This window comes from Podarcis muralis, chromosome 12 (assembly GCF_964188315.1).
Source record: "Podarcis muralis chromosome 12, rPodMur119.hap1.1, whole genome shotgun sequence".
NCBI lineage: Eukaryota > Metazoa > Chordata > Lepidosauria > Squamata > Lacertidae > Podarcis > Podarcis muralis.
The window spans coordinates 4,768,778-4,793,653 of NC_135666.1; the positions used below are offsets into that span (position 1 = coordinate 4,768,778).

Genomic DNA, 24,876 nt, shown 5'->3' on the forward strand with positions numbered 1-24,876 from the left:
GCTTCCACAGTCAAGAGATGTATTTTAATGGAATGCATGTTCACAGCCTAATTGTTCTCTCCCAGTTGGCTGCTCCCTCCTGAGTCTTCCCTCTGTTTGTGATCCATTAGAAGAATTTGTGATGGAGCAGGTTGCCTTGTCTTTAGGTGCCTTTACTTCAAAGAGCAGGAAGGCAGCCCCTGTTCCTTAGACGTCCGCCAGCATTAGACACCGGCAGGGAGCATCTGGCTTCCTGCAGTGGCTGCTGAGTCTCTGACCTGTGTTTCCAAGCCTGAAACTGCTCAGTACCATCTGCGCCATTGTCTCGTTGTTCCCTAGGGTGGGCTTGAAGCAATCCGCCTTAACAGAACCCAGATTTGACTGCAAGAATATTTGGGGGTTAAAAGGGGGCCCCCCAGAGGCTCACAGTGGCACAGGAATCTTACCTAATGCCGACAACAACCCGGTGTTTTTTTAAAAGGGTGGGAACCCCAGAAGATAAATGGTTTGTGGGCTTTCGAGAAATTAATTCCAACTTTCATCCAGGGACTGTTTTCAGGGAGGAGGTGTCTGGGTCAAGAGACTGTGCACTTTGGATATTGGTGGATAGCAAAAATGGGTGTTCCGTCTTGGGAGACCTGTAGCTTGGAAGAGCTAATAATAATAATAATAATAGTAATAGTAATAATAATAATAATAATTTTATTATTTATACCCCGCCCATCTGGCTGGGCTTCCCCAGCCACTCTAGGCGGCTTCCAAAAAAAATTATAAAGTACTGTAATACATCAAACATTAAAAGCTTCCCTAAACAGGGCTGCCTTCAGATTTCTTCTAAAAGTCTGGTAGTTGTTGTTCTCTTTGACATCTTTTTTTTTTTTTTTTGTTCTCTTTGACATCTGGTGGGAGGGCATTCCACAGGGTGGGTGCCACTACCGAGAAGGCCCTCTGCCTGGTTCCCTGTAACTTGGCTTCTCGCAGTGAGCGGACCGCCAGAAGGCCCTCGGAGCTGGACCTCAGTGTCCGGGTAGAACAATGGGGATGGAGACGCTCCTTCAGATATACTGGACCGAGGCCGTTTAGAGCTGTCCAACATCCTTAGATTGCATTGCCCCTGAATGAGCGACTGCCACATTTTGCCCCAAACCAGAATTTGGGGTGGAGAGCCATTTACCAGACTCCCCAGTTTGTGCCATGCTGCGCCGGCTCTTGAATACTCTCTCCAGGCTTGAGCATCACACAGGTGCCGCTGTGACCATCGTGGACAGCAGGGGAAGGGTCCCTAAGTTGCAAAAGGGAGACCCGCCCCCTTGGCTAGCATTTCAGGTGGGGGGGCTTCCACCCAGGTCTCCCAGCTCCAGGCAAGGAGGCTACTTTCTTGAGCCATTGCCCTGAGCTTCTCCCCCTCTCCCACCCCGTCAGACCACCACCTCCCACCTGTGTGCGGGCTCCTCCCTGGCCTGTCGGATCCCCATGAATGTTGTTTTAGACATCCAGCTGCCCTTCCCCCTCCCATCATTGCTTTTCGTTTCGTTATATTTTTATTTCCTTTCATGATGCAAAAAGTCACCCTCCATTTGTCTCCATTTAGGCAAAAGTAGAAAGAAAGGCAGAGTCCGCCGGGGCTGCCCGAAAGCCCGAACTCAATGCAGTATCTAAAACGGCCCCCACTAAAACGGCTGTTTCAAAAGAGGGCGCCCCAAAGCAGCCCAATGGGAAAGTGAGTTCCATTTCAGACTTCTATCACTCGGGAGAGGCGAGCGGCAGCTCTTCTGCTACGCTGCACTTTTCATTTCCTGCTCCACTTGCTCCCGTTCCATGTTTTGGGTCACTTTCCCTTCTCTCTTAGCCCTCTACACATCTTTGTTTCCTGTCTCCCCGCTCTTGGCATTGACACTCTCTTCTTCCGGATTCCCATCCCCCTTTCCTTTGCACGCACCTTCTTTGTTGTACATCCTGCCCTCCTGCCAGTGGATTTCACGGAGAGCCACCCCGCAAACATTTTCCTGTATGTGCCTTGACACTGGTGCTCGTTGGATCTGGGAGGCCAACAGTAGGTGGCGCCAGAGATAATGCCAGGTGGAGCTAACAAGAGTCTTGTTCCTCCCTGCCAAGTCCTACAAGGGCAACATGGAGGAGGAAGCTTGGAGAGCCCCTGGGCAGTAGGAAGGGGGACCAATGGGGACTGGTGAAGGACAGGCTGACGTTGGCCGGGCTGTGCCCCATTTGCCCCAATGGAGCAACCTTCGCTGTCCCAGCCCCATGTGTTTCTAACAGCAGGAGGGTGCTCAGAGACCATCCTCAAGGTTGCAATGGTGGGGGGAATTGCTTGGCTCTGCCTTCCGACCGAGAAAGGAGGGTGGGCTGCTTCCCACCAGCACCCGCAGCTTCCCAAGAATTGGCCAACCTCTCCATCCCTGAGAATTTTCAGCTCCTTGCTGCGTCCTGTAAAGCCTGTCTGTGACGAGCCTGAGAACGGTATCTAATGCACATGAGTAGCAGTGGCTTGCTGCAGGATAACACCTCTTGCTAGGGAGGCAAATTTATGTTTGTTGAGTGAGGAACTGTCACCGCAGAATGCACCTCCATGCCACAAGAAAGCAGTTCCAGGTTACGCCTTCCCCTGGCCCGCTAGCTTTCTGTGTGGAGGGGATGTCTTCGCATGGAGAAGTGCTCCTTGATGCGAGTCCCCGCCTACAGTATCAAGTGATAACACACACTGGCCACCTCAAAGAGAAGCAGGGCTCTCTTTCTGCTGGACCCAGGGAGACAAATCTCCCAGGGAGAGGCTTCTGATATCCTCTGGTTAGTCAAATCCCCAGCGTTGGAAAGCAAGAGTATTTTGGAGAGAAATCTTCTCGCTCCAAATGCTGCAAGGACTTTCCAGCTTCCCACATTTGCCGTTTCCATGGTGGATGATTTTTCTAAATAGCTTATGCACAATCTCTCTGTGCACCAGGAGTGGGGTGTGTGGGGTGTGTGTTTGACCTCTGACCTTCCAGGTGTTGTTGGACTGGGATTCTTGAGCTGCAATTCCTACAGTGCAGGGGGGTTGAACTAGATGATAGGGTCCCTTCCAACGAGTCTATGACCAATTTCTTCAAGTGACAAGCAAGGAGATTCCGACTAAACATCAGGAAGAACTTTCTGACGGTAAGAGCTGTTCAACCGTGGAACGGTCTCCCTCTGGACGTGGTGGACTCTCCTTCCTTGGAGGTTTGTAAGCAGAGATTTGATGGCCATCTGTCATGGATGCTTTGGCTGAGATTCCTGCATTCCAGGGGGTTGGACTAGATGACAGTGGTTCCCTTCCAACTCTACGATTCTCTGATTCTGTGACTGTAGCTCCCAACTTCCTTAGCCATTGGCTGTGCTTGCCGGCGCTGTTGGGAGCCAGTGTGGTGTAGTGGTTAAGAGCAGTTGACTTGTAATCTGGTGAACCGGGTTCGATTCCCCACTCGTCCACATGCAGCTGCTGGGTGACCTTGGGCCACTCACACTTCTCTGAAGTCTCTCAGCCCCACTCACCTCACAGAGTGTTTGTTGTGGGGGAGGAAGGGAAAGGAGAATGTTAGCCGCTTTGAGACTCCTTAGGGTAGTGATAAAGCAGGATAAGGGACGCGGGTGGCGCTGTGGGTAAAAGCCTCAGTGCCTAGGGCTTGCCGATCGAAAGGTTGGCGGTTCGAATCCCCGCGGCGGGGTGCGCTCCCGCTGCTCGGTCCCAGCGCCTGCCAACCTAGCAGTTCGAAAGCACCCCCAGGTGCAAGTAGATAAATAGGGACCGCTTACCGGCGGGAAGGTAAACGGCGTTCCGTGTGCTGCGCTGGCTCGCCAGATGCAGTTTGTCACGCTGGCCACGTGACCCGGAAGTGTCTTCGGACAGCGCTGGCCCCTGGCCTATAGAGTGAGATGGGCGCACAACCCTAGAGTCTGTCAAGACTGGCCCGTACGGGCAGGGGTACCTTTACCTTTACCTTAAAGCAGGATATCAAATCCAAACTCTACATGTGTTTATTTTGACACACAAGACACACTGGTTTAGAAAACCGCTGCTGGCAAACCAGCTGTAGCAGCCAGATGCACCCCAGAGCACACTCGAGCAACCTTGCACTGCCAGGTATTTTGGAGTTGCCAGCACCCACTAGCCTCAGGAGAAGGGCATAATCAACAGAGTCACCAGCTCTGGCTTGGCACCGCCAGGGCCTGCGCGTTCCTCTGTGCTTTTGTCCGCTCAGGTTGGGCTTTCCAACACAGCCCTTTTTGTCCGGCTTCTTAATGGCCTCTGGGACGTGTTTCAGCTTGTCCAGGACATGGACAATGCCCCCGACTGGCTGGCATCAAACCTGACCCCAATTAAGTCGGACTTGGGTGATTTGTCAGGACGTGGCGATGCCTCCCTCTGCTCCCCACGTCTGGCCTCTGCCAACAGAGCAGGGGCACTTGGTTTCGAAAGGGCAAGCAGCTGCCAGGCTCAGAGAAAGATTTTTTGAAAGCCAAGGGTGCCTTTTGCTCAAAAGGATGAAGGGGAGAGGGTGACTGTTCTGGGAGAAGCAGCCCAGGTGGGGTTCCTCTCCAAAACCAGGACTGCACAGCTGCCACCTTTTACATCTTGTAAAAAGCATCTTAAAAAGCAGAGACATCACCTTGCCAACAAAGGTCCGTATAGTTAAAGCTCTGGTTTTCCCAGTAGTGATGTATAGAAGTGAGAGCTGGACCATAAAGAAGGCTGATCGCCGAAGAGTGGATGCTTTTGAATTATGGTGCTGGAGGAGACTCTGGAGAGTCCCATGGACTGCAAGAAGATCAAACCTCTCCATTCTGAAGGAAATCAGCCCTGAGGGCTCACTGGAAGGACAGATCCTGAAGCTGAGGCTCCAATACTTTGGCCACCTCATGAGAAGAGAAGACTCCCTGGAAAAGACCCAGATGTTGGGAAAGATTGAGGGCACAAGGAGAAGGGGACGACAGAGGACGAGATGGTTGGACAGTGTTCTCAAAGCTACCAGCATGAGTTTGACCAAACTGCGGGAGGCAGTGGAAGACAGGAGTGCCTGGTGTGCTCTGGTCCATGGGGTCACGAAGGGGTGGACACGACTAAACGACTAAACAACAACAAAGCTCCAGCTTATCCTTGTAAAATGTGTGCCTCCGCCTTTGCCAACGTGGCCCCCACCAGGGCTACAACATAACACAACCAGGCCTGTGGCCCATCCAATCCAGCGTCCTGTTCTTACAGAGGCCAGTCAGATGCCTGCAAGAGGCACACAAGCAGCACCTGAGTGCAGCGGCAGCACTCTCACCCCCTGCCATTCCAAGGAACTGGTGTTCAGAGGCAGTGGAGGTAGAACACAGAGAACCAGTGTGGCGTAGTGGTTAGAGCATCAGACTGCTAGGACCGGGGAGACCAGGGTTCAAATCCCCACTGGGCCCTGAAGCTCACTGGGTGATCTTGGGCCAGTCACTGCCTCTCAGCCTCACCTGCTTCACAGGGTTGCCGTGAGAATAATTGGGAAGGAAGATAACTGCGTATACAGTGGTACCTCAGGTTATGTATTTAATTCGTTCCAGAGGTCCGTTCTTAACCTGAAACTGTTCTTAACCTGAAGCACCACTTTAGCTAATGGGGCCTCCTGCTGCTGCCGTGCCGCTGGAGCACGATTTCTGTTCTCATCCTGAAGCAAAGTTCTAAACCCGAGGTACTATTTCTGGGTTAGCGGAGTCTGTAACCTGAAGCGTATGTAACCCGAGGTACCACTGTACCGCCTTGAGCTCCTTGGAGGAAAGGCGGAGTATAAATGCAATAAATAAATAGATTACATTAATAATTAGATTAAATTAGAGTTTCCCAAATTTGAATCTAGCTTTTTTTTTTTTTTAGACTACAGCTCCCATCATCCCCAGCTAGCAGCACCAATGGTCAGGGATGATGGGAATTGTTGTCCAAAAACAAATGGAGACACCAAGTTTGGGACACCCTGGATTTGATAGGTAGACAGACACACACACACACACACACACAGAGAGAGAGAGAGAGAGAGAGAGAGAGAGAGAGAGAGAGAGAAGCTAATAGCGCATCTCCATTCAGCCCAGCCGTAGTTTCATGTTGGGGTGCATTGCATTCATCATTTTCTTAGCTGGAAAGCCTATGCAGGAAGTGTTATTCGTGCTTCATGTAGTTCATGTGTGCTGTTCTGCATGCACAGTTGCAATGCACCCATCATTCCATACCTTTAGTGATTACCCATAGAAAATGATTAGCCGGCTGTTAACCAGAGTGCTTCCTTTGGAAGTACAAAACACAAGGTGAGTTCAGTTGCCTGCCCTTTTTAGAGGGCCAGAATGTTCAAAAAATCCTGAAATACAAGCCTTTGATATAGGTCACCTCTCTGCATATGACGCCCAGGGGGATAACAGTCTTTGTTGGCCGCAGTAAGAACAGCAGTTTTGTGGCACTTTAAAGACTAACAAATTACATTGTGTCATATGCTTTTTTGGCCAGCCCAAAGGACTCTTTGTTGCTTCTCTTGAGGCACAACCAATAAAAGGGCATGGAAAAGGAAGCCCAACAAAGCAGGTCTTTAATACAGACAGGCCTGGTGTTAACCCCTTAGACACATTTCAGCCAAAGACCCGGGAGGTTTTAACAGAAGCTGCCGGCATACAGCTCATCAGGCCCGTTTGAAGGACCGTGAGGGCACCCAGAAGGTTGGAAAAGTGAGGGGAGACGAAAGAAAGTACTACTTCACACAGCACATCTTTAAACTATGGAACTCACTGCCACAGGAAGTGGCAGCAGCTGCCCACTTAATTGGCTTTAAAAGAGGATTAGGCATGGAGGTAAAGCTGATCACAGACTACAGTGGTACCTCGGGTTACATATGCTTCAGGTTACATACGCTTCAGGTTACAGAATCCGCTAACCCAGAAATAGTACCTCGGGTTAAGAACTTTGCTTCAGGATGAGAACAGAAATCGGGCTGCGGCGCAGCAGCAGCAGGAGGCCCCATTAGCTAAAGTGGTGCTTCAGGTTAAGAACAGACCTCCAGAATGAATTAAGTTCTTAACCCGAGGTACCACTGTACTAGCCTAGATCTGGGCATCATGGAATAGAATTATAAGTAGACTTGGAAGGGATCCCCTGCAATGATAGATGGGGAGAGAGCTGTTGCACCCTGGTTCTTCTCAGGCTTCCCACTGGGGCATCTGTTTGGCCACTGAGAACAGAGTGCTGGATGAGACGGGTCCCCTTTGACCTGATCCAGAACTACGCCTCCTGTGTTCTTCACTAGGCATCTCATTTTTGCCAGAAAGCAAAGTACAGTGGTACCTCGCAAGACGAATGCCTCGCAAGACAAAAAACTCGCTAGACGAAAGGGTTTTTTGAGCTGCTTCGCAAGACGATTTTCCCTATGGGCTTGCTTCGCAAGACGGAAACGTCTTGCAAGTTTGTTTCCTTTTTCTTAACACTGTTAATACAGTTGCGACTTGACTTCGAGGAGCAACTCATAGCACGCGGTGTGGTAGCCTTTTTTGAGGTTTTTGAAGACTTTGGTGATTTTTGAAGCTTTTCCAAAACTTTCCCGACACCGTGCTTCGCAAGACGAAAAAAATCGCAAGGCGACAAAACTCGCGGAACAAATTAATTTCGTCTTGCGAGGCACCACTGTCGGGCCAGCCATTACAAGTGGCACTTCTTTAATATAAAATAAAGACATAGAGAGCGAGTAATATTCCATAATAAGAGAGAGAGCTCATTGAGACTTCTCCTCTCCTCCGATCACTTTTTATTATCCTTTGTTCTGTCCAGCCGCATGGCTGCATTCCAATGTCTCACGTTACCTCATCCGGACAAGCTTTTATTGCACCCATGCCATATAAGGCCATTGCATTCCAAGACCTTGTAAAGCTCAGAGTGCTGGTCACGAGGTCCGGAGGTACCCTGCAGTATTTACAAACCTCTGCCATGGCTTTATGACTCCCACATGCCCTCTTTCTTTATATTTTAATCAGAGCCATATATATCAGTACCAATGGTTATGTCGAGAGCGATAGGCGACTCTTGTGAGACCGGAAGTGGGCCGCGGACTGGAGAACCATGCAGTACATACAGAAATTAAAGAAGGAGTACATTGTATATAGCAACACAAAATAATGCAAATAACTACTATAATAATCACTATAATCAATAAATGTTGAAGCCAACTTCCATCCGGAAGCCAAGAATATAAGAATTCTGATTCCAAGCTGCATGGTAGGCTTCCTTTCTAGTTTTTAACCATGCACTGGTATTGGTCACTGTATGTTCCTGTAAGAGAACAAGAGCTATTAAACATGAATTTCAAAGTATATTGACAGTTTGGATATATGCCCCATGATTCTTTCCCCTCTTTAATTTGAAAACAAATGGGGGCAGGCATACACACCCAACATTTAGAAGCATGCAATAAACTGGTAAACATAATCATATCTTGTACAAAAATATTATCCCTCCATATCTTATGATAATTTTCTCCCCTAAAAGTCTTATTCAACAAAGCTGTTCTTATAGTTCGAGAGTGGCTGAGCCGTGGATGCTGCCAGCCAGAGTAGGATTCTGATGACAGCGGCTTGCCAGCTGATAAGGTGAAATATGGTGGTTTCAACTGGACTAGATCGTCTGCTTCTCTTCCTTGTATAACGGTGCAGCAAAGGATGGCAAGGCAAATGGTTAGGAAGGCGCTTCCGCGGTTGAAGATGCTCGCCATGGCCGCACGCCATCCTTGGGAACAGGAAGCACCTTGGGACACAATATCCCTAGCTTGGGCCAAAGGAATAGAAAACTGCTTAGCTAATGCTTTCGCAGGGAGATGAAAGGTGTTATGACATAGTACAGGATCAGAAAAGAGAGAAAAGGCAGAAATGTTCTTCAAGGCTGCATCTGCTCTTGCATTGCCCTCTGCTAAATACCCTGGGTGCGATGTGTGGGAGCGAAGATGTGCAACATAATAAGGGAACACTCTGTGCTGAAGTAAAGCTTGCAGGGCAAGAAACAAGGAAAACAAGTCAGAATCCAAGGAAGGAGATATATAAGATACTGGTAAAATAGCAAAAAGGCGATATACATACTGAGTATCCACAATAAGATTGAAAGGTTGAGTAGGAAAGGATTGAAAGGCAAGCTGGGCAGAAGACTGTGGAGGGGTAAATAACATTTCCATTTTCCTCCCTCCTCCCACGTCACCACCCCCCTACTTTTCGTTCCATCCGTAAAGAGGGTTAGTGCAGAGGGGAGAGGTGTGAGAGACAAGGGGGTAGCCAAAACATAGGTGACCTGTGTCAGAAATGTCAAACGGTCATCCTTTGGAGGGTTAAAAATAATGACACCTATAAAATCAGCCAAAGCAATTTGCACGGCAGCATTTGTGATCAATAAATGCTGCTGTTCAGTCTGTGAAAAAGGCAAATAAATTGATGCAACATCAAAACCGCTCAAAGCTATAGCACGTGAACGTCCTTTGATCACAATCTCTGAGGTGGATTCAATTACGGAATAAATGTTTTTTGGAGGGGTATGAGGTAAATGTAACCATTCTATAATGCAGATAGTCTTCTTGTCCGTCTTGAGCATATAAAATTCCTGTTGGCAACAATGGTGTAGCAAATACTGTCAGATGCAGCTGGTGTTCAGCACCTCTAGGTGGCGCATGCGGAAAGGTTTCGATGCTTCATCCATAAAATGCTGACAAAGTGTAGGGGAGTTCCACATGCTGTGAGGCAGGACAATCCACTGACATCGCTGGTGGGTTGAGAATTGTTATATACTGGCAATATAAATGCAAACCGTTCCTGTCTGCTGGTGCCAGTGGGATGAAGACGGTTCAATGTGGCCAAAAGTCAATTGTTCAGAAATAAGCTGTTCAGAAACAAGCTGGTGCTGCGGATTTTTCTTTTGGTGGAGGCCACCGTTCTTGTCTGATTGAACCCCACCTAGACTGGATACTGGTGGGTTCCGGGATTTTTCTCATTGCTTGTTGAGCAGCAAGAGCAGTATCCCTCAATAAGATCTGCAGCAGTGTGGCTTGTACTGAAGCCTGAGCAAAGGGCCCACGCCCTAGCATGGCATCCATCACATCTGCCAGGGTAAGATTAGGATTATTCCCTCTTGCTTGTTTAAATGGAGCTTGCAGTCCATTTGTCCTTACTGACAATTGCAGCTCTTTCAAGATTTTAAAGTCAAAAGGTTGGTGCTGGGCTTGAGTTCCTGCTGGAGCACCAGCAGGGGGCACAATAACTGGGAATGCCATGGTATCCTGAGATAAGGAACAGGCAAGGACTGCACGTTGAAAAGGGGTAGCTGGTTCTGCTGCTGAAAGAGCAGGGTCATTTCCAGCCAGACCACTGTATTTTTGCAGGATTGGGTCCTCTGGTGAGGAACTGTTGTCTGGAGGTTTGGGGTCTGGGGGTGCTGGCAAAGCAAGTGCTGGAACACATGGCAGGACAGCAGGCTGAATTAAGGAAGCTGAAGGTTGTATTTGCAATGCAGCCATGGAGATATTTTTTGGTGATAAAGAGCCCATAGCATATCGAACCTTGCACCAAGCATTTAAAATTCGAATTCCTATGCTGGGATGTCCATGAAAATGAGTCCCAATCATATCCCAATGTTTTATTTCCCATGTTCCATTCAAAGGAAAACAGGGACAATGTTCATCAATAGCCAGAATGAGCTGTATCAAATCACCATCAGGAACTTCCAATTTGTTGGAGGAGAGGAGAAATTTTAAGTCTCTTAAAAATTTCTGTTGCGGAGAAGTCAAAGAGCTGCCCATGTCTCTAAAATCTTGATAAAAAAAGAAGAAAAGGGATCGGACTCACCCTGGGATCTTTTTTAAGATGCTTCAGCGCTTTGCAATCCTTGCCGGACGTAGGGGGCCGATGATATCCACTGCTTGGATCGAAAATCCTCTCACAGTTTCTGTTAGAATCCTCTTAGTCTGCCTCAGACTGTTTGCTTAAGTTGCTTCTTTTTTTCTCTTTTAAAAACCTCAGTCGTATTCTTTTATTCAGCCTCACACGGGGCACCACTTGTCGGGCCAGCCATTACAAGTGGCACTTCTTTAATATAAAATAAAGACATAGAGAGCGAGTAATATTCCATAATAAGAGAGAGAGCTCATTGAGACTTCTCCTCTCCTCCGATCACTTTTTATTATCCTTTGTTCTGTCCAGCCGCATGGCTGCATTCCAATGTCTCACGTTACCTCATCCGGACAAGCTTTTATTGCACCCATGCCATATAAGGCCATTGCATTCCAAGACCTTGTAAAGCTCAGAGTGCTGGTCACGAGGTCCGGAGGTACCCTGCAGTATTTACAAACCTCTGCCATGGCTTTATGACTCCCACACACCACTGTAGAAGTCCAGGGAAATCACACAGTCCCCTCCTGCAATCAGTAAATACATAGACACTAGATCAGCCTTTCTCAACCTGTGGGTCCCCAGTTGTTGAACTACAACTCCCATCACCCCTAGCTAGCAAGACCAGAGCTCAGGGATGATGGGAGTTGTAGTCCAACACCATCTGGGGACCCACAGGCTGAGAACCGCTGCACTAGATGATACAAAGCCTTCTCCTCTTGGCGCCTCTGGGTGATGTGCCCTGGTCCTTGCAAGGTACTCAATAATGCCAACTGAGATGAGGTGCTTTTCGGGGGGGGGGGGGTTGCATCCGTTTGCATTACGCAATCCAGAGGCAGGCAGAGGGAAGGCTGTGGGACCCCCGAGCACCTGCTGGTCTCTGGGATCCTTGCACAGAATGATGAACACCTTGGCCTAAACCCATAAGGCACTTCATGGAATCATGGAAGTTGGAACGGACCCCCAAAAGTCATCTAGCCCAATGCCACGCAGTGTGGAGGAATTGCAGTTAAATCACTTCTACTGAAGCAAGACTGTATACTAAAGGCCATGTAGCACAGATCAGTGGCAGCCTTAACTATGTCAACGGCACCCTAAGTTCTGGGTTCTTCCTTTGCAAATTTAAACTACGTCAGTCTATCATGTTGAAAAGTGGACCATACCAGACTCAATGGAACCCACCCCAATACAGGGAGCATCCAGATAGGTGTGTTTTTTGTCCTTATGCACACAAGGCTTGCGGGATGCGGGTGGCACTGTGGGTTAAACCACAGAACCTAGGACTTGCCGATCAGAAGGTCGGCGGTTCAAATCCCCACGACAGGGTGAGCTCCCGTTGCTTGGTCCCTGCTCCTGCCAACCTAGCAGTTCGAAAGCACGTCAAAGTGCAAGTAGATAAATAGGTACCACTCCAGCAGGGAAGGTAAACGGCGTTTCCGTGCGCTGCTCTGGTTCGCCAGAAGCGGCTTAGTCATGCTGGCCACATGACCCGGAAGCTGTACGCCAGCTCCCTCGGCCAATAAAGCGAGATGAGTGCCACAACCCCAGAGTCGGCCACGACTGGACCTAATGGTCAGGGGTCCCTTTACCTTTATCTACACAAGGCTTTCTCCCCCTTACATCCACACGGCTTCCTTGCCATCAAAATGCCAGCCCTGTACTCCCTGTGCCCCAGTTAACCTGGATTTATCCTTTCCAGGGGAAGTCCAACAAGTTTTGGAAAAAGCCATTTGCCAACAACACACTTGCAAGCTGGGCTCCGTCTGAAAGCACCAGTTACCGCACTAATGCTCTGCCTTCCACCGGAGCACGAATGTGGCTCGATTAGAGTCTTCCTCCTCCCACCGGGGGTGCATCCATAAAGGCCAGTCTTCCTGGCAGTCTCTTCCGCACTCAGTGAACACCCCCTCTCTGCTGCAGATCATGCAGAGAGGGGTCTGCCGCTCTGCTCTTGCCGCTACTTACCACTGTCTGCTTCGCTTCCTTGTCGCTGTCTGCTTGCCTCCTCTTCCTCCCCCCCTCCCCCCCTCTTAAGTTTGTTCACGCTTAATCCTCGGAGCTGGGTTCAGGTTCTAACACAAGTCCTCTGTCCGTCCACCCTTCTGCCGTTGCGTGTCCCCGCTCCCTTGAGAGAGTTCTAACCAGCCCTCTTCCCTTGTGTCTCCATCTCTGTGACGTTCCAGGTCCAGATAGTCTCCAAGAAAGCCAACTACAGCCACGTCCAGTCCAAGTGTGGGTCCAAGGACAATATTAAGCATGTCCCTGGAGGTGGGAATGTAAGTATTGCAGGGTTCCAGACACCAGCCTCTCTACTAACTCCTTTTTTCTTGTGCTGCTTTGGACTGTCCTCTGTGTGTATGTATGTGTGTGTGTATGTATGTGTGTGTGTGTGTGTGTGTAACCTCCCCTTCCACCAACACCACAAAGGAGCAGGAACCCCCCCATTGGAAGCACTCTGCCAGAAGCTTCCCTCAGCCTCCAGATTTTAGGGCGGGGGAAGCAAGAGGGAAAGTTATGGGGCTATCGAAGGAGCAGGCAGCCCAGTAAGAAGCAGGCATTCACTGGTGAGCAACGACGCTTTGGGAGGGGAACTGTAATTTGAGGGACCCAGCCGGGCACATGACCTCGCTTTCGCCCCTCCGGTCTTCCATTGGTATGGCCCAGACACAGATGAGACCCCCCCTCCACCAAGTAGGAATTGAGCCACACTAGGCCATTCTTCTGCTTTTCTTTGGACCACACCAGCGAGGCCGAGAGGGGATCTCGTTGCCGGGACAGCCCAAGACCTCCTTGTGCTCTGGGGAGGTCACTTTGGTGCTGCTAACAAGTGGTTTGACTTCACCTCTGGAGACACACTCCATTGGCCCTCGAGACAGACAGGTGCCAACAACAACAAGGCCATTCTGAGCTGAACAGTATATACAAATTGGAAGCCAGAATTTTATTCTGTGCCATGAAAAGCTGACGTTCTGCAACTTGTACAAATCATGCAGATTTTTACATTTTTCATATTTTGCATTCCTCCTCCTGTGTTTTTCTGTTTTGCTTGATTCTGGGTTTGCCTTATCCAGGAGAAAGCCAAGCTTCTCAGGGGACAGAAGAGTGCTGCGCCCAGTGTAGTATCCTGCAATTGGAACACATTGGGGGGGAGACGACTGTGTGTATGGGGGGTGGTCTTGCTCCTTGAAACTTTGCAAGCTGTCAGATCACTGCTTTCCACGTGTCGCTTGTTCTGCAGAAGGCAAATCTCCCGGGGTGCTCTTGGCAGCGCCCCACCCCAAGTGCCGTGACTTGTGACAAGATGTTTCGCGCTGGCGCTTCGGGAAGGAGGACGGAGCCTTAATCTGTTAGGCGGTGCAATTAATCCACCAAAGCTTTAATCGCAGGCCTTGGGAACGTACCTGCATGTCTGACAAGATCCCTTTTGTGTGCTTCTTCCTTTTAACGCTTGAGAAAGGCCTTAGGCAGTGCAGACAGAGAGAGCTTTGTGTATCCCAGACCCCTCAGTGTCTTTGTAGGGAGGGAAGGGAAACGACGATACTACGCATAGCACTCTGCACGCACTCGTGCGCCCGGTCGGCGCCCCCAGTGTTAACAAGCCGCTGTGTGTGTCGGAACACCAGCTGGTTGTCAAGAGACAAAAAAATTTTCTCTGTCGGCTTCAGACGGCCTGAGGAACAGAGCTTCTCTCTGAAATGATAACAGTGGGGCTTCCATGTAGCGGCAGTTCGAGGGGGACTGTGGCACTCCCCCTGAAACTGAAGTCTACCCTGTCCCTCGGCTTTCGCCCCCTCCAAAATAAGCACGCAGAATCGTACCTTAGGCACGGGGTGGCGAATGTGCAGGTTCCCTTCTGCCGACACTAAAGTATTGCCATGGGACGCTGTTAGCTCAGCTTTCTCTGGTATGTCTTCTCTGGCCTTCCGTGGGTGATTTGGGTCTTTCGAGACGTTCCTGCATTTGCTATGGAGTCGGCTGATCCTCCTTGGAGGGGTTAGGTTTCCTCTGAAAGCCAGAAATGTGTCAGACTGCACTCTTCTGTGGATAATTGCAATTTTATTTCATTTTTGTCTGGGAAAATGATTGTGTGGGGGTGGAATCAGTGTGTCGGGGGCAAGTAACATTTGCTTTTTCCATGCAAACCTTTTTCTGGCTGCGGCATCTGTCTTGCTCTCCTCCCCTAATCAGGTTTCACTGCATTTTTGGTGCTGTGAACCTCAGGTTCCCATAGAACAGCCTCGCTCAACCTGGCTCCCTCCAGACGATTGAGCTACAACTCCCATGCGATGCTGAGGCTGATGCTAGCCGTAATCCCAGGGGGGGCAGGCAGTTGCAACAGAAACATTTAGAAATAAATTAAAAAATTGTCCAGTAGCACCTTAGAGACCAACTAAGTTTGCTCTGGGTATAAGCTTTTGTGTGCATGCACACTTCTTCAGATACACTGAAACAGAAGTCACCAGACCCTTATATATAGTGGGAGGGTGGGGTGGGCTTTTTCTCAGGAGGGTAGTAGGAGATGGGTGATTGACTCAATGGGTATGGTAAACCTGTTGACGATTGTTAACGACTGCAATTAATCCTACAGGAAAAAGCAAGTACACAGATGACCAAAAATAGCTTTAGCATGTGTAATGATATCTCTATTCAGTCCAGGTCTCTCCATAGTTTTCAGCTTAGTAATAAATTGTAATCCAGCAACTTCTCTTTCAAGTCCATTTCTGACTCTACCTGAATCTAGAAGCGTTTAGACTCTCTCTTTGCAGGTCTAGAAAATGACCTTCCTTACATCTCCTTTTCCCATGTTGATTTTGCAGCTATTACCTCTTCCGTTACTGGGTTTTATCTGTAGCTTCTGTCCCTCTTCCCCCTGTGAATAAAAATCACTCCAAAACAAAGCAACCAGCTGCAGGGATCACACCCAACCCTCCAGACTTATTTGATAAAGCTGTCCCTTTTCAAATCCAACTTATTTCTGTGGCATGTCCAGAACTTCTGAGAAGAAAGGACTGTGTCCGCTCTGCGCTCTCTCGCTCTCTCTCTCTCTTTCTCTCTCTCTCTCGTGTCTCATGGCACCTTTAATTCCTTCCTTCCTTCCTTCCCTCCCACGCTGTCGCCCACTTCCGTTCTCCATCTCCTCGATCCACAAAAATCGAAACTGTCCATCATATCGGTCCAGAGAATAAAGTGCTCAATATTGTTTTCAGGTTCCAAATACCCAAAGGCCGTCTTCGGGCGTCCACTCCCAGTCGGCCACCGCCCCCAGGCCCAGCCAGGGCAGTACCCATGTGAGTAGAACCACCACAGCTGGCCAACTCGGCCTTGGACGGGACGGGCTTTTCCACCTGTTGGGTTCGTGATACCTTCTGTGCCCTGAGACACAGAGACCAGCCACCAGCGCATCGTCCCCTGCCTCCACCCCACCAAAGCAGGACCCCGGAGTTATCCGTAGTCGCTCCTGAGCCTCTCCACCCTGCAACAGGGACATGAATCCTGGCAGGGATGTAGCTCGTAGTTAAACTACGGAACTCGCTTCCACTGGAGGCGCTGTTAGAATGTAAATAGCTTTGGGGTTTTATGGTTTCACAAAGCAACTGCCCCCTTCCAAAAAAGCACCCAGCTAACTATATAAACCAGAACCCCACCCTCTTCCTTTATCCTGCCCCGCAAAAAGCCGTGCCACGAAAAGAAAACATTGCCCTGAGCTCTGACTTTTCTGTTCATCCCAAGGCTTTGTTGTGCAGGCTGCAAATTTTCCTAGTCCTCACGGTTGCCAGGGGAGAGTTACCGTATTTTTCGCTCCATAAGACGCACCTAGTTTTTAGAGGGGGAATGCAAGAAAAACAATATTCTTTAAAGGGAGCGCTGAGCAGAGCCTGTATGCATCCCAGGCTCTGCTCAGCGCTCCCTTTCACGAGCCGCGTGGAGCGTGTGTGCGGCACTTGCGGGCTTTTCCCCGAGGAGGGAGAAGGGCAGCCCATCACTGACTGGCTGTCCTTCTCCCTCCTTGGGGGAAAGCCCCCAAGAGCCGCACAAACGCTCCGCATGGCTCTTGGGGGCTTTTCCAGGAGGTGGGGGAAGGGACAGAGCACAGCTAAGCAAGAAGCTAGAACAGTGAGAGGGAGCGCTGTGCAGCCTGGGATAGCTGCGCAGCCTGCATTCGCTCACACATTTCCCCTTACTTTTTAGGAGGGAAAAGTGTGTCTTATAGAGCGAAGAATACGATATTTAATTGCCAAGGATCTCAAGGCGGCATACATGCTTCTGCCTATTGAATCCCCACGACAACCCTGCGAGGTAGATTAGGCTGAGAGGCGGTGACTGCCCCAAGGTCACCCAGGGACCTGGGTGAATTGGAAGGCAGGATTAGAACCCTGGGCTCTCCCAGGTCCTAGTCCGAGAGCCTTAAGCATTAAACCACCATTGGCTCTCCACGTTTAAGGATGCCAGGAGCACTTAAGAAGGCAGGTTACCAGAAAGGGGGGAGTGGGCAAGGCCTTCCGTGCCCTGTACAATTCCCCCCCACCCCGGCCTTATTGCCTCTATTCCAAGAGGCAACCTAAAACATTCTCCCTCCTTCCCCTCCATCATTCCACCCTCCCTGGACATGGCCTGCTCCTCCCCTCTCCCCTCCCTCCCCAAGTGCTTTGAAAAGTTGGTATGAATTATGCAAACTTCCTTGACTTTGCATAATGCATTCTGGACACACACGTATCTTTTGAACTCCTTGCCCAAGATTTCTTTCTAGCAAGGCAGGGCAGCCGCCCTGGGCACCCACAGGGAGACGCCAGACAGATAAAAATGGAAATAATGTTATAATTATTGTCAATGCTCCCTGCAGCCAACCCCCCACCCCACCCCCACCCCAAAAAAGAAACTGCATTGCAAGCCGGCGTCTCAGTAAAGCTGAGGGAGAGCTCTGGGGGTTTTAGTGCATTCAGCCCCATTATTAAGATGAATCAGCACTATTAATTAGTATTATTTGTCCAGCACTGACCGGTGCAATGTGTAACGCCTGACGCTGTTTTCTCTGCCCGCTCTCCGGCCTCTGGTTTGGCACAGTACGCTAACTTTTTTAAAAAACACCTTCTTTTGGGATGGGGATTTGAGAACACACACACCCCGCCCTTTCCTGCATGATCACCTTCTGCCCCACCCCTCGCAAGTCCCCGGAACAGCAGCAGCAGCGGCGGCGGCTCATGCCTTGCACCCATAACCAACGGGCCAGTCTGGGCGGAGGGTGGAGAGGGTGCTGGAACAGCGGAGCCCTGGAGATCTCTTCTGCTGAGCTGACCAGAGCAGACCTGGCGTTCCTCGTTCCTGAGAAACTTCCTTCTTCTTTCCTCCCCTCGTGCCCTGCAGGTGCAGATCCTGAACAAGAAGATCGACCTGTCTAAAGTGTCCTCAAAGTGCGGCTCAAAGGCAAACATCAAGCATAAGCCAGGTTAGAGGGGGAATGGCTGCGGGAGGATGGGGGGGAGGCAGTTGCCCTGGGCTCAGGTGAGCACCTCATCCTTCCTCTTTTCTCTTTCTGGAAGCACCTTCCTCCTGCGGTTTTAAAGGGGCTGTGGAGACCCAGAGGTTTTTTCCTGGTTGCCAACCATTCCCTCATTCAAAATATGTGACATTAAAGGTAAAGGGACCCCTGACCATTAGGTCCAGTTGTGGCCGACTCTGGGGTTGCAGTGCTCATCTCGCTTTATTGGCCGAGGGATCCGGCGTACAGCTTCCGGGTCATGTGGCCAGCATGAATAACTGTGGTACATTGTGTTTTTTTAAGATGGATAATGACACTGTAGTATGCAAATATTTTTTGTAAATCAGAAAGAATAGAACTCTGCTGGCAGGAGTTGATGTACCGTATTTTACGCTCTATAAGACGCACCAGACCATAAGACACACCTAGTTTTTGGAGGAGGAAAACAAGAAAAAAAATATTCTGAACCCAAGAAGCCAGAAGAGCAAGAGGGATCTGGCTTCTGGGATAGCCATGCGAAGCCTCTTCAGGGCAGCAGGATGAAGGCTCCCCCAGGGCCACACTCCCTTTAAAGAGTGCACGGAGCGTGTGTGCGGCTCTTGGGGGCTTTTCCCCGAGGAGATAAGGGCTGCCCTTCTCCCTCCTCGGGGAAAAGCCCCCAAGAGCCACACACACGCGGCTCTTTAAAGGGAGCGCTGAGCATTCGCTCCATAAGACGCACACACATTTCCCCTTACATTTAGGAGGGGGAAAGTGCGTCTTATAGAGCAAAAAATACGGTAGTTTATGCTTCTGACTGCTGAAAACGAGACACCTTTTCAGACGTGCAGAAGTGTGTGTGTGTTCTTGATGGATTTGAGGTTTTCCCCCTTTAATTGGTTAAACATTACAGCCCTCGTACATTCTTCAACCCACATCAAGAGGAAGCAAGCTGTGAGGTGTTTTTAACTGCCAGCCTCCTGGCAGCAGCGCCACTTCCCTCGGGTAACACTCTCCCTTCCTTGCTCCAGGCGGCGGAGACGTCAAGATTGAAAACCAGAAGCTGAACTTCAAGGAGAAAGCCCAGGCCAAAGTGGGCTCTCTGGACAACGTGGGGCACGTGCCGGCTGGAGGCACCGTGAAGGTATGCTTCAGGAGGCACCCAGGCATGGGTCCCTCCTTGCCCCCCCCCGTGGTCCCCCCCTCCTGTGTGCGGCCACCCGTCCGTCCTGCCATCCTCACATTGCCAACCTCACATTCATTTTCACGGTGCCACCCGATGGAGGGTGCTGAACGGACCCCCCAGGACATTCCACATACCCTCCTTACTCCTTTTAGGGCTTCATAAGTATCGGAGGCTATTCGTTTGTTTCTTAAAATTCGCTTGTTAAAAACAACAACAACAACCTCTCAAAAATTCACACGGCAATCATTTTAGGTCTTTTGAAACGTTTATCAGCGGTTCTCATCCTGTGGGTCCCCAGATGTTGTTGGACTACAACTCCCATCATCCCTGAGCTCTGGCCTTGCTAGCCAGGGGTGATGGGAGTTGTAGTTCAACAACACCTGGGGACCCACAGGTTGAGAAAGGCTGGTTTACAGTAACTAACAACGTATTAAAACTCGCATCAACTTTCTAAGCTTCGGGACAGGCTTGCCTTTAGAGAAAGAGTTTTTATCAGGCGCCGAAAAGCATTCAGTGAAAGCAGCTGCCTGGGGTCAAGAGGCGGGGAGTTCCGGAGTATAGGTGCTGCCACACTGAACAATTAATTTCTTAGAAATGCATTATGGGTATTTACATGGCACCTGGGCGTGGAGAGGGAACCCACTCTCTTCTTCCCTGGAGCATGTGTGTACATTGTTTGCATCAACAGAAGCAAAGCTCCTCTGCCTTCTCCTTCGGCTTGCACATGTGTGCATAAATATGAGAATTTGAAAACAGGGCCCAGAATTATACCTTGTGAAGCCCCGCCCAGCTCCCTCCCATCAGGGGAGAGTCCTTCAGCCTTGGGCCCCCAGATGATGAACTACATTGGTTCCATTACCTGAAGCCAGCTTGGCTAGGGGTGATAGTTCCCCAGAGTGACTGGGGAAACCCAGCCAGATGGGCGGGGTATAAATAATAAATTAGTAGTAGTAGTAGTATGGGACGGGGTGGCGCTGTGGGTAAAAGCCTCAGCGCCTAGGGCTTGCCAATCGAAAGGTCGGCGGTTCGAATCCCCGTGTCGGGGTGCGCGCCCGTCGTTCGGTCCCAGCGCCTGCCAACCTAGCAGTTCGAAAGCACCCCCGGGTGCAAGTAGATAAATAGGGACCACTTACTAGCGGGAAGGTAAACGGCGTTCCGTGTGCAGCTCTGGCTCGCCAGATGCAGCTTGTCACGCTGGCCACGTGACCCGGAAGTGTCTGCGGACAGCGCTGGCTCCCGGCCTCTTAAGTGAGATGGGCGCACAACCCCAGAGTCTGTCAAGACTGGCCCGTACGGGCAGGGGTACCTTTACCTTTAGTAGTAGTAGTAGTAGTACACGGAGCCATCCAACCATCACGGGGACTCCAGATCAATGTAGGGTTTACTCCTTAGCCTTTTCTTTTCCTGAAGATATCCCGTAAGGCAGTGGAAGTTTAGGATCAGAGTTTTCCTTCTCCTAGATGGGCTCCCTTCCTAGTGGATTAGCCCCATCTGCCCCTCACTTCCCCCTGCTGCACGTGCAGAAACTGCCTTCTTGACCGTTGACTGTCCAATCAGTCCGCCGGAGCCTACCTTCGCATGCAGGGGCAGTCGAAAAAAGTAAGGATTAGATGTTAGGATATAGTTCCCTTCCACCTTAAAAGGGAACAGGCGTGACTGTTGTGTGTCACATGCCTGTTTACTTCCAGCACTTGCTGGGAACTTCCGTTTTGTACATTGCTTTCGAACTGCTGTTTTGCTGGAGACGAAGGGAAGCAGACATGTTTTCCTTTGTTCCTGAACTATGCTGTAGATAATGCTTACACATGGCTCTGTCCGCCTCTTCCGTTGTGAGAAGATTTATTCACTCTGCTGATAGAGCGTGCACAGTCCTCTGAAGGTTTCGGAGGCTCGTGTCGCTGATGGATGCTGTTCCAAGAGAGACCGGTGATCGCCCGGCTGCTGGCCGGTGACTGGAGCCAGCTAGGGCCTGCCTGATGCACCCGTCTCCCTGGCAGTATCCCAACATTAGGATCCTGAAATCACGTACAGATTTCAGTGAGCGTCTTGTGTGTTGATCGAAGAAAGGAGGAGGTGGTGGTGGCAATAGGAAGGAGGCCAGCAAGGGAAGGAGGGTGCCGTGATTCAGGGCTGGTGAGGCTAGGTTTTCTTTGTTCCCTCCCTTGTGAGGCTCATACAGGTTTACCTGTGTAGGCGATGCGGGCCACCTCCTAAGAGGAGCCCCTCCCACCTGTGTAGTGATCAGATGGGATTGCTATGAGGAATTATAAAAGCCATTGTGTCCGCGATGAAAGCATTGCGTTGACTGGGTTCGATTCATTGACAATAATTTCTGATCAAATCCCATAAGCCTCTGCATTTCTGGCCATTTTTTCTACTGTTCATTTTCTACGCCTGACTGGCACGTATAAGCATTCTGAAACACAGGCCAGTTGCTTCATCAGGCATCCTCAGTACATTAAGATAGTAGGCAGTTTCTTCGATGTAGCTGTTAGTTTTGTTAATTTTGGGGCCAGGAAGAGAGTTCACAAGGAGATGGTAAATACCGTTTACTGCTGTTTATGACCTCCAGGTTTCCTAAAAGCATTGCTTCCTATTTTATTTACTCTGGACTACTATGCATGCTCAAGTAGGAATTAGTTTCTTTGTAGTTAAAAGAATTTCTTCTGATCTAACTTTGTCCCCACGTGGGGTTTTTTGAAATGCTCAGAGGAAATCTGATTGGTTCTTACAAACACTGTGTAAAAAGTTCTTTTGTGAATAAAACGACCTGGGCCAAGGGGCGGAGAGACAGATTATTATACGCACTCCTCCCAGAGTCTTGCTGGCCAAGCCTCTGTGTGTATTTTATTAATCAGAGTCCAACCCTTCCTTTGCTTTGGGAACGCCACACACCTGTCCGTCTCTCTGCTTGCGCGTGCCTCCACCACCTTCATCTCACCGCATCCCATTCCCATCCTTGTATTGACGCCTCATTGTCCTCCCCCACCCCATTGTTTCATTGTAGACCGAGGGGGGCGAGGAGGCAGCCCCGCAGAACGGAGCTGTGACCGCCCCCCCGCCAGGTGGCAGCCCCCCCACGCAGGAGAATGGTGTAGGGCTGCCCACGCCCGCCCAGGGTGGCGGCGGCGGCGACCAAAGGGAAATTCAGTGCTTCGACACTCACATACAAGAAACAAGTAAGTGCCAGGCCTTCCTCTGTGCCTCCCCAGAGGTGCTTTGCGATGATGGGGGCGGGCGGGAGGTGAGGGGTGATGAGAGAGGGGGGCGGAAATTGGGGGTGGGACACCAGGCAGCTTTTCCTAAGGAACGTTCTCGGAGGCAGGAAAAATCCATGCCCTCCTCCCTAGGAGGAGAGGCAGAGTGCGGAGGGGCCGGGTGGCTTAACCCGCCCCCCACCGTCCCTGTTACCGACTTCTGAAGCGGGAGGGAAGGGGAGAGGAAACGTCCCGGCGCGCCGCCTTGTTAATGAAGCCACCTGCCCTTTTATTTTCCAGGCATCTAACGATGACATTCTGGTGTCGCCTTCCTTCCGCCCCCCCCTTTTCCTCCCTCCCCCCCCCCATTGCCGTCTTCCCCCCGCTCCCCCTTGTGTCGCTGCAGATTGAGTCCCACAAGCTGATGTTCCGTGAGAAGGCCAAGGCCCGCACGGACCACGGGGCGGACCCCACAGCCTCCAACCACCCCCCTGTCTTCTCCGGCGGCACCTCCCCACGGCGCAGCACCTCGGTCAGCGAAAGCCTGGCCTCGGCCGCCTCCACCTCTCTGCAGCCGCCGCCACCGCCGCTGCCACGGCAGGCTCCCCTCGCGGAAGAGACGGCGGCCGCTCTTCCTCAGCAAGGCTTGTGACTCTGCCCCCTTCCCGCATTCCTCCTGCCCTCCTCCCGCTCGCGAGAAGCTCGTCTCCCTTGACCCGGAGCCTGGCTTTGTTTGGCCCTGGAAAGATGGGCTGGCCTCCCTGCCCCACGGCAGGGGACCTCTCTGGAGCGTGCCAGGCTGCCCCCGAGAGCCTCCGTGGCGTCTGGTAGTTGGTTGGTGTCTCTGGGTGCAGAAATGGGCTCCCCGGGGGGTGTCCGAGTGTGCGTTGGAGTTGTTTTGGTTTCGTCCCGTCCTTCTTGGCTTGCTGTGTGGGGACTAGGGAGGGAGCGCTGGTCTGCCCCACTCGTGGCGGAGCCCGAGACCCAGGCGGGAGTTAGCGGGAGTAGGCTTTGCTGCCCTCTTTCCCCCTCCAGCAACCCATTTCCACCTCCCTGCCCCCTCACCCTGTGTCATTTCGCGCTGCCTACTATTTAATGCTGGTCTATATATTATTATTATTCTCACACATGATAATTTCACTCTCTTTTGGAACTCTTTTAACTCCTTAACCTCCTTCTCTCCCCCAGTCCCCCAACCCTCCTCCTCCTCCTCATTGTGATTTAAAAAAGTACAATAAAGTGTTTGCCGATTTCTGTCGCTTGTTACCGCAGGCGCACCGCGCTCCCTTCCCTTCCCCCCTTGCCCTTTGCCATAGGAGAATTAAAAAAAACGTTAACCGCTGCTGCAGTGCTGCTGGCTTCTTATCGACATATCCAGCCATTTTAACTGTGTTCTTTTTCTTTCGTTTTTTTTTTTCTTCATTTGTGTGTGGTGTTTATTTTTTGTGTGTGCTTAAAAAGGAAAAGGAAAAAAAACTTTGAAATGATGGAGCAAAAAAAGGCATTGAGCCACATTGGTTAAAAGTTCTTGAGGATGCATTGAGAGGAGGTTGTGGGTGGTAGAGGAATGGCGTTCGCTGCTCCCCTCCCCCCCCCAAAAAAGCCATGAAGGTCCTTTTTAACTGACTGCTGCAGAGAGAAGCCCTGGCTCTTTTGGGGGGTCTGCTGCATTGCATCTCAACAGGATCTAGTTCCCATGGGGGGGGGGGGCGATCCTCCGCTGCCCATCCTGGAGAAAGAGCAGGGGAATATATTTGCAGGATTTAATCCTCAAGGCACGATGGGTTTGGCTCCGGGGTCTGTGCACCTTGGAGCTGGGGTGGAGTCTGGCATCTATAAGGAAGCTCGCCCCTGGGAGTGGGGGCGTCCTGGCAGAGTTGGGGAGGGAGGGGTGTGGGGAGACTGCTTGACCGCTGCCCCACCACCCCCCAAAATACCAAGAGGGTCATGGGAAAGTGTTGAGGGTCTGACGAAAGGCAGCGTCTGCATGGGGCTGGCTAGGTGATCTGAAGGTGCCAAGGAGAGATAGAGGCAGAGATTGCTCTCCTTTGGAAGAAAAGACCCGTTTTTTCTTCTAGGGGTGGGTATGGGTTGGATGGGGCTTGTGGGGGGTGGGGAGCGTTGGCAACAAGAGTTTGAGCACCTTCGGCAATTTTATTAAT

General features: G+C 50.7%; 1 protein-coding gene across 12 annotated transcripts in view; it reads left to right on the plus strand.

Moving 5' to 3' along the window:
- Positions 1-23,260, plus strand: part of LOC114607928 (uncharacterized) — a 214,251-nt gene extending 190,991 nt beyond the window's left edge. For 8 of the 12 annotated variants that reach the window (XM_077936659.1, XM_077936651.1, XM_077936652.1 and 5 more), the window contains 7 exons: positions 1,571-1,699; positions 13,059-13,151; positions 16,083-16,163; positions 18,238-18,319; positions 19,363-19,475; positions 22,525-22,696; positions 23,121-23,260. In XM_077936659.1, coding sequence (XP_077792785.1) covers positions 1,571-1,699; positions 13,059-13,151; positions 16,083-16,163; positions 18,238-18,319; positions 19,363-19,475; positions 22,525-22,696; positions 23,121-23,125 — 675 coding nt within the window. In that variant the 3' untranslated portion in view covers positions 23,126-23,260. The remainder of the gene's footprint in view (positions 1-1,570; positions 1,700-13,058; positions 13,152-16,082; positions 16,164-18,237; positions 18,320-19,362; positions 19,476-22,524; positions 22,697-23,120) is intronic. The other 4 variants (XM_077936656.1, XM_077936653.1, XM_077936657.1 and 1 more) reach the window with 4 other exon arrangements.
- The last annotated feature ends 1,616 nt before the right edge of the window (positions 23,261-24,876 follow it).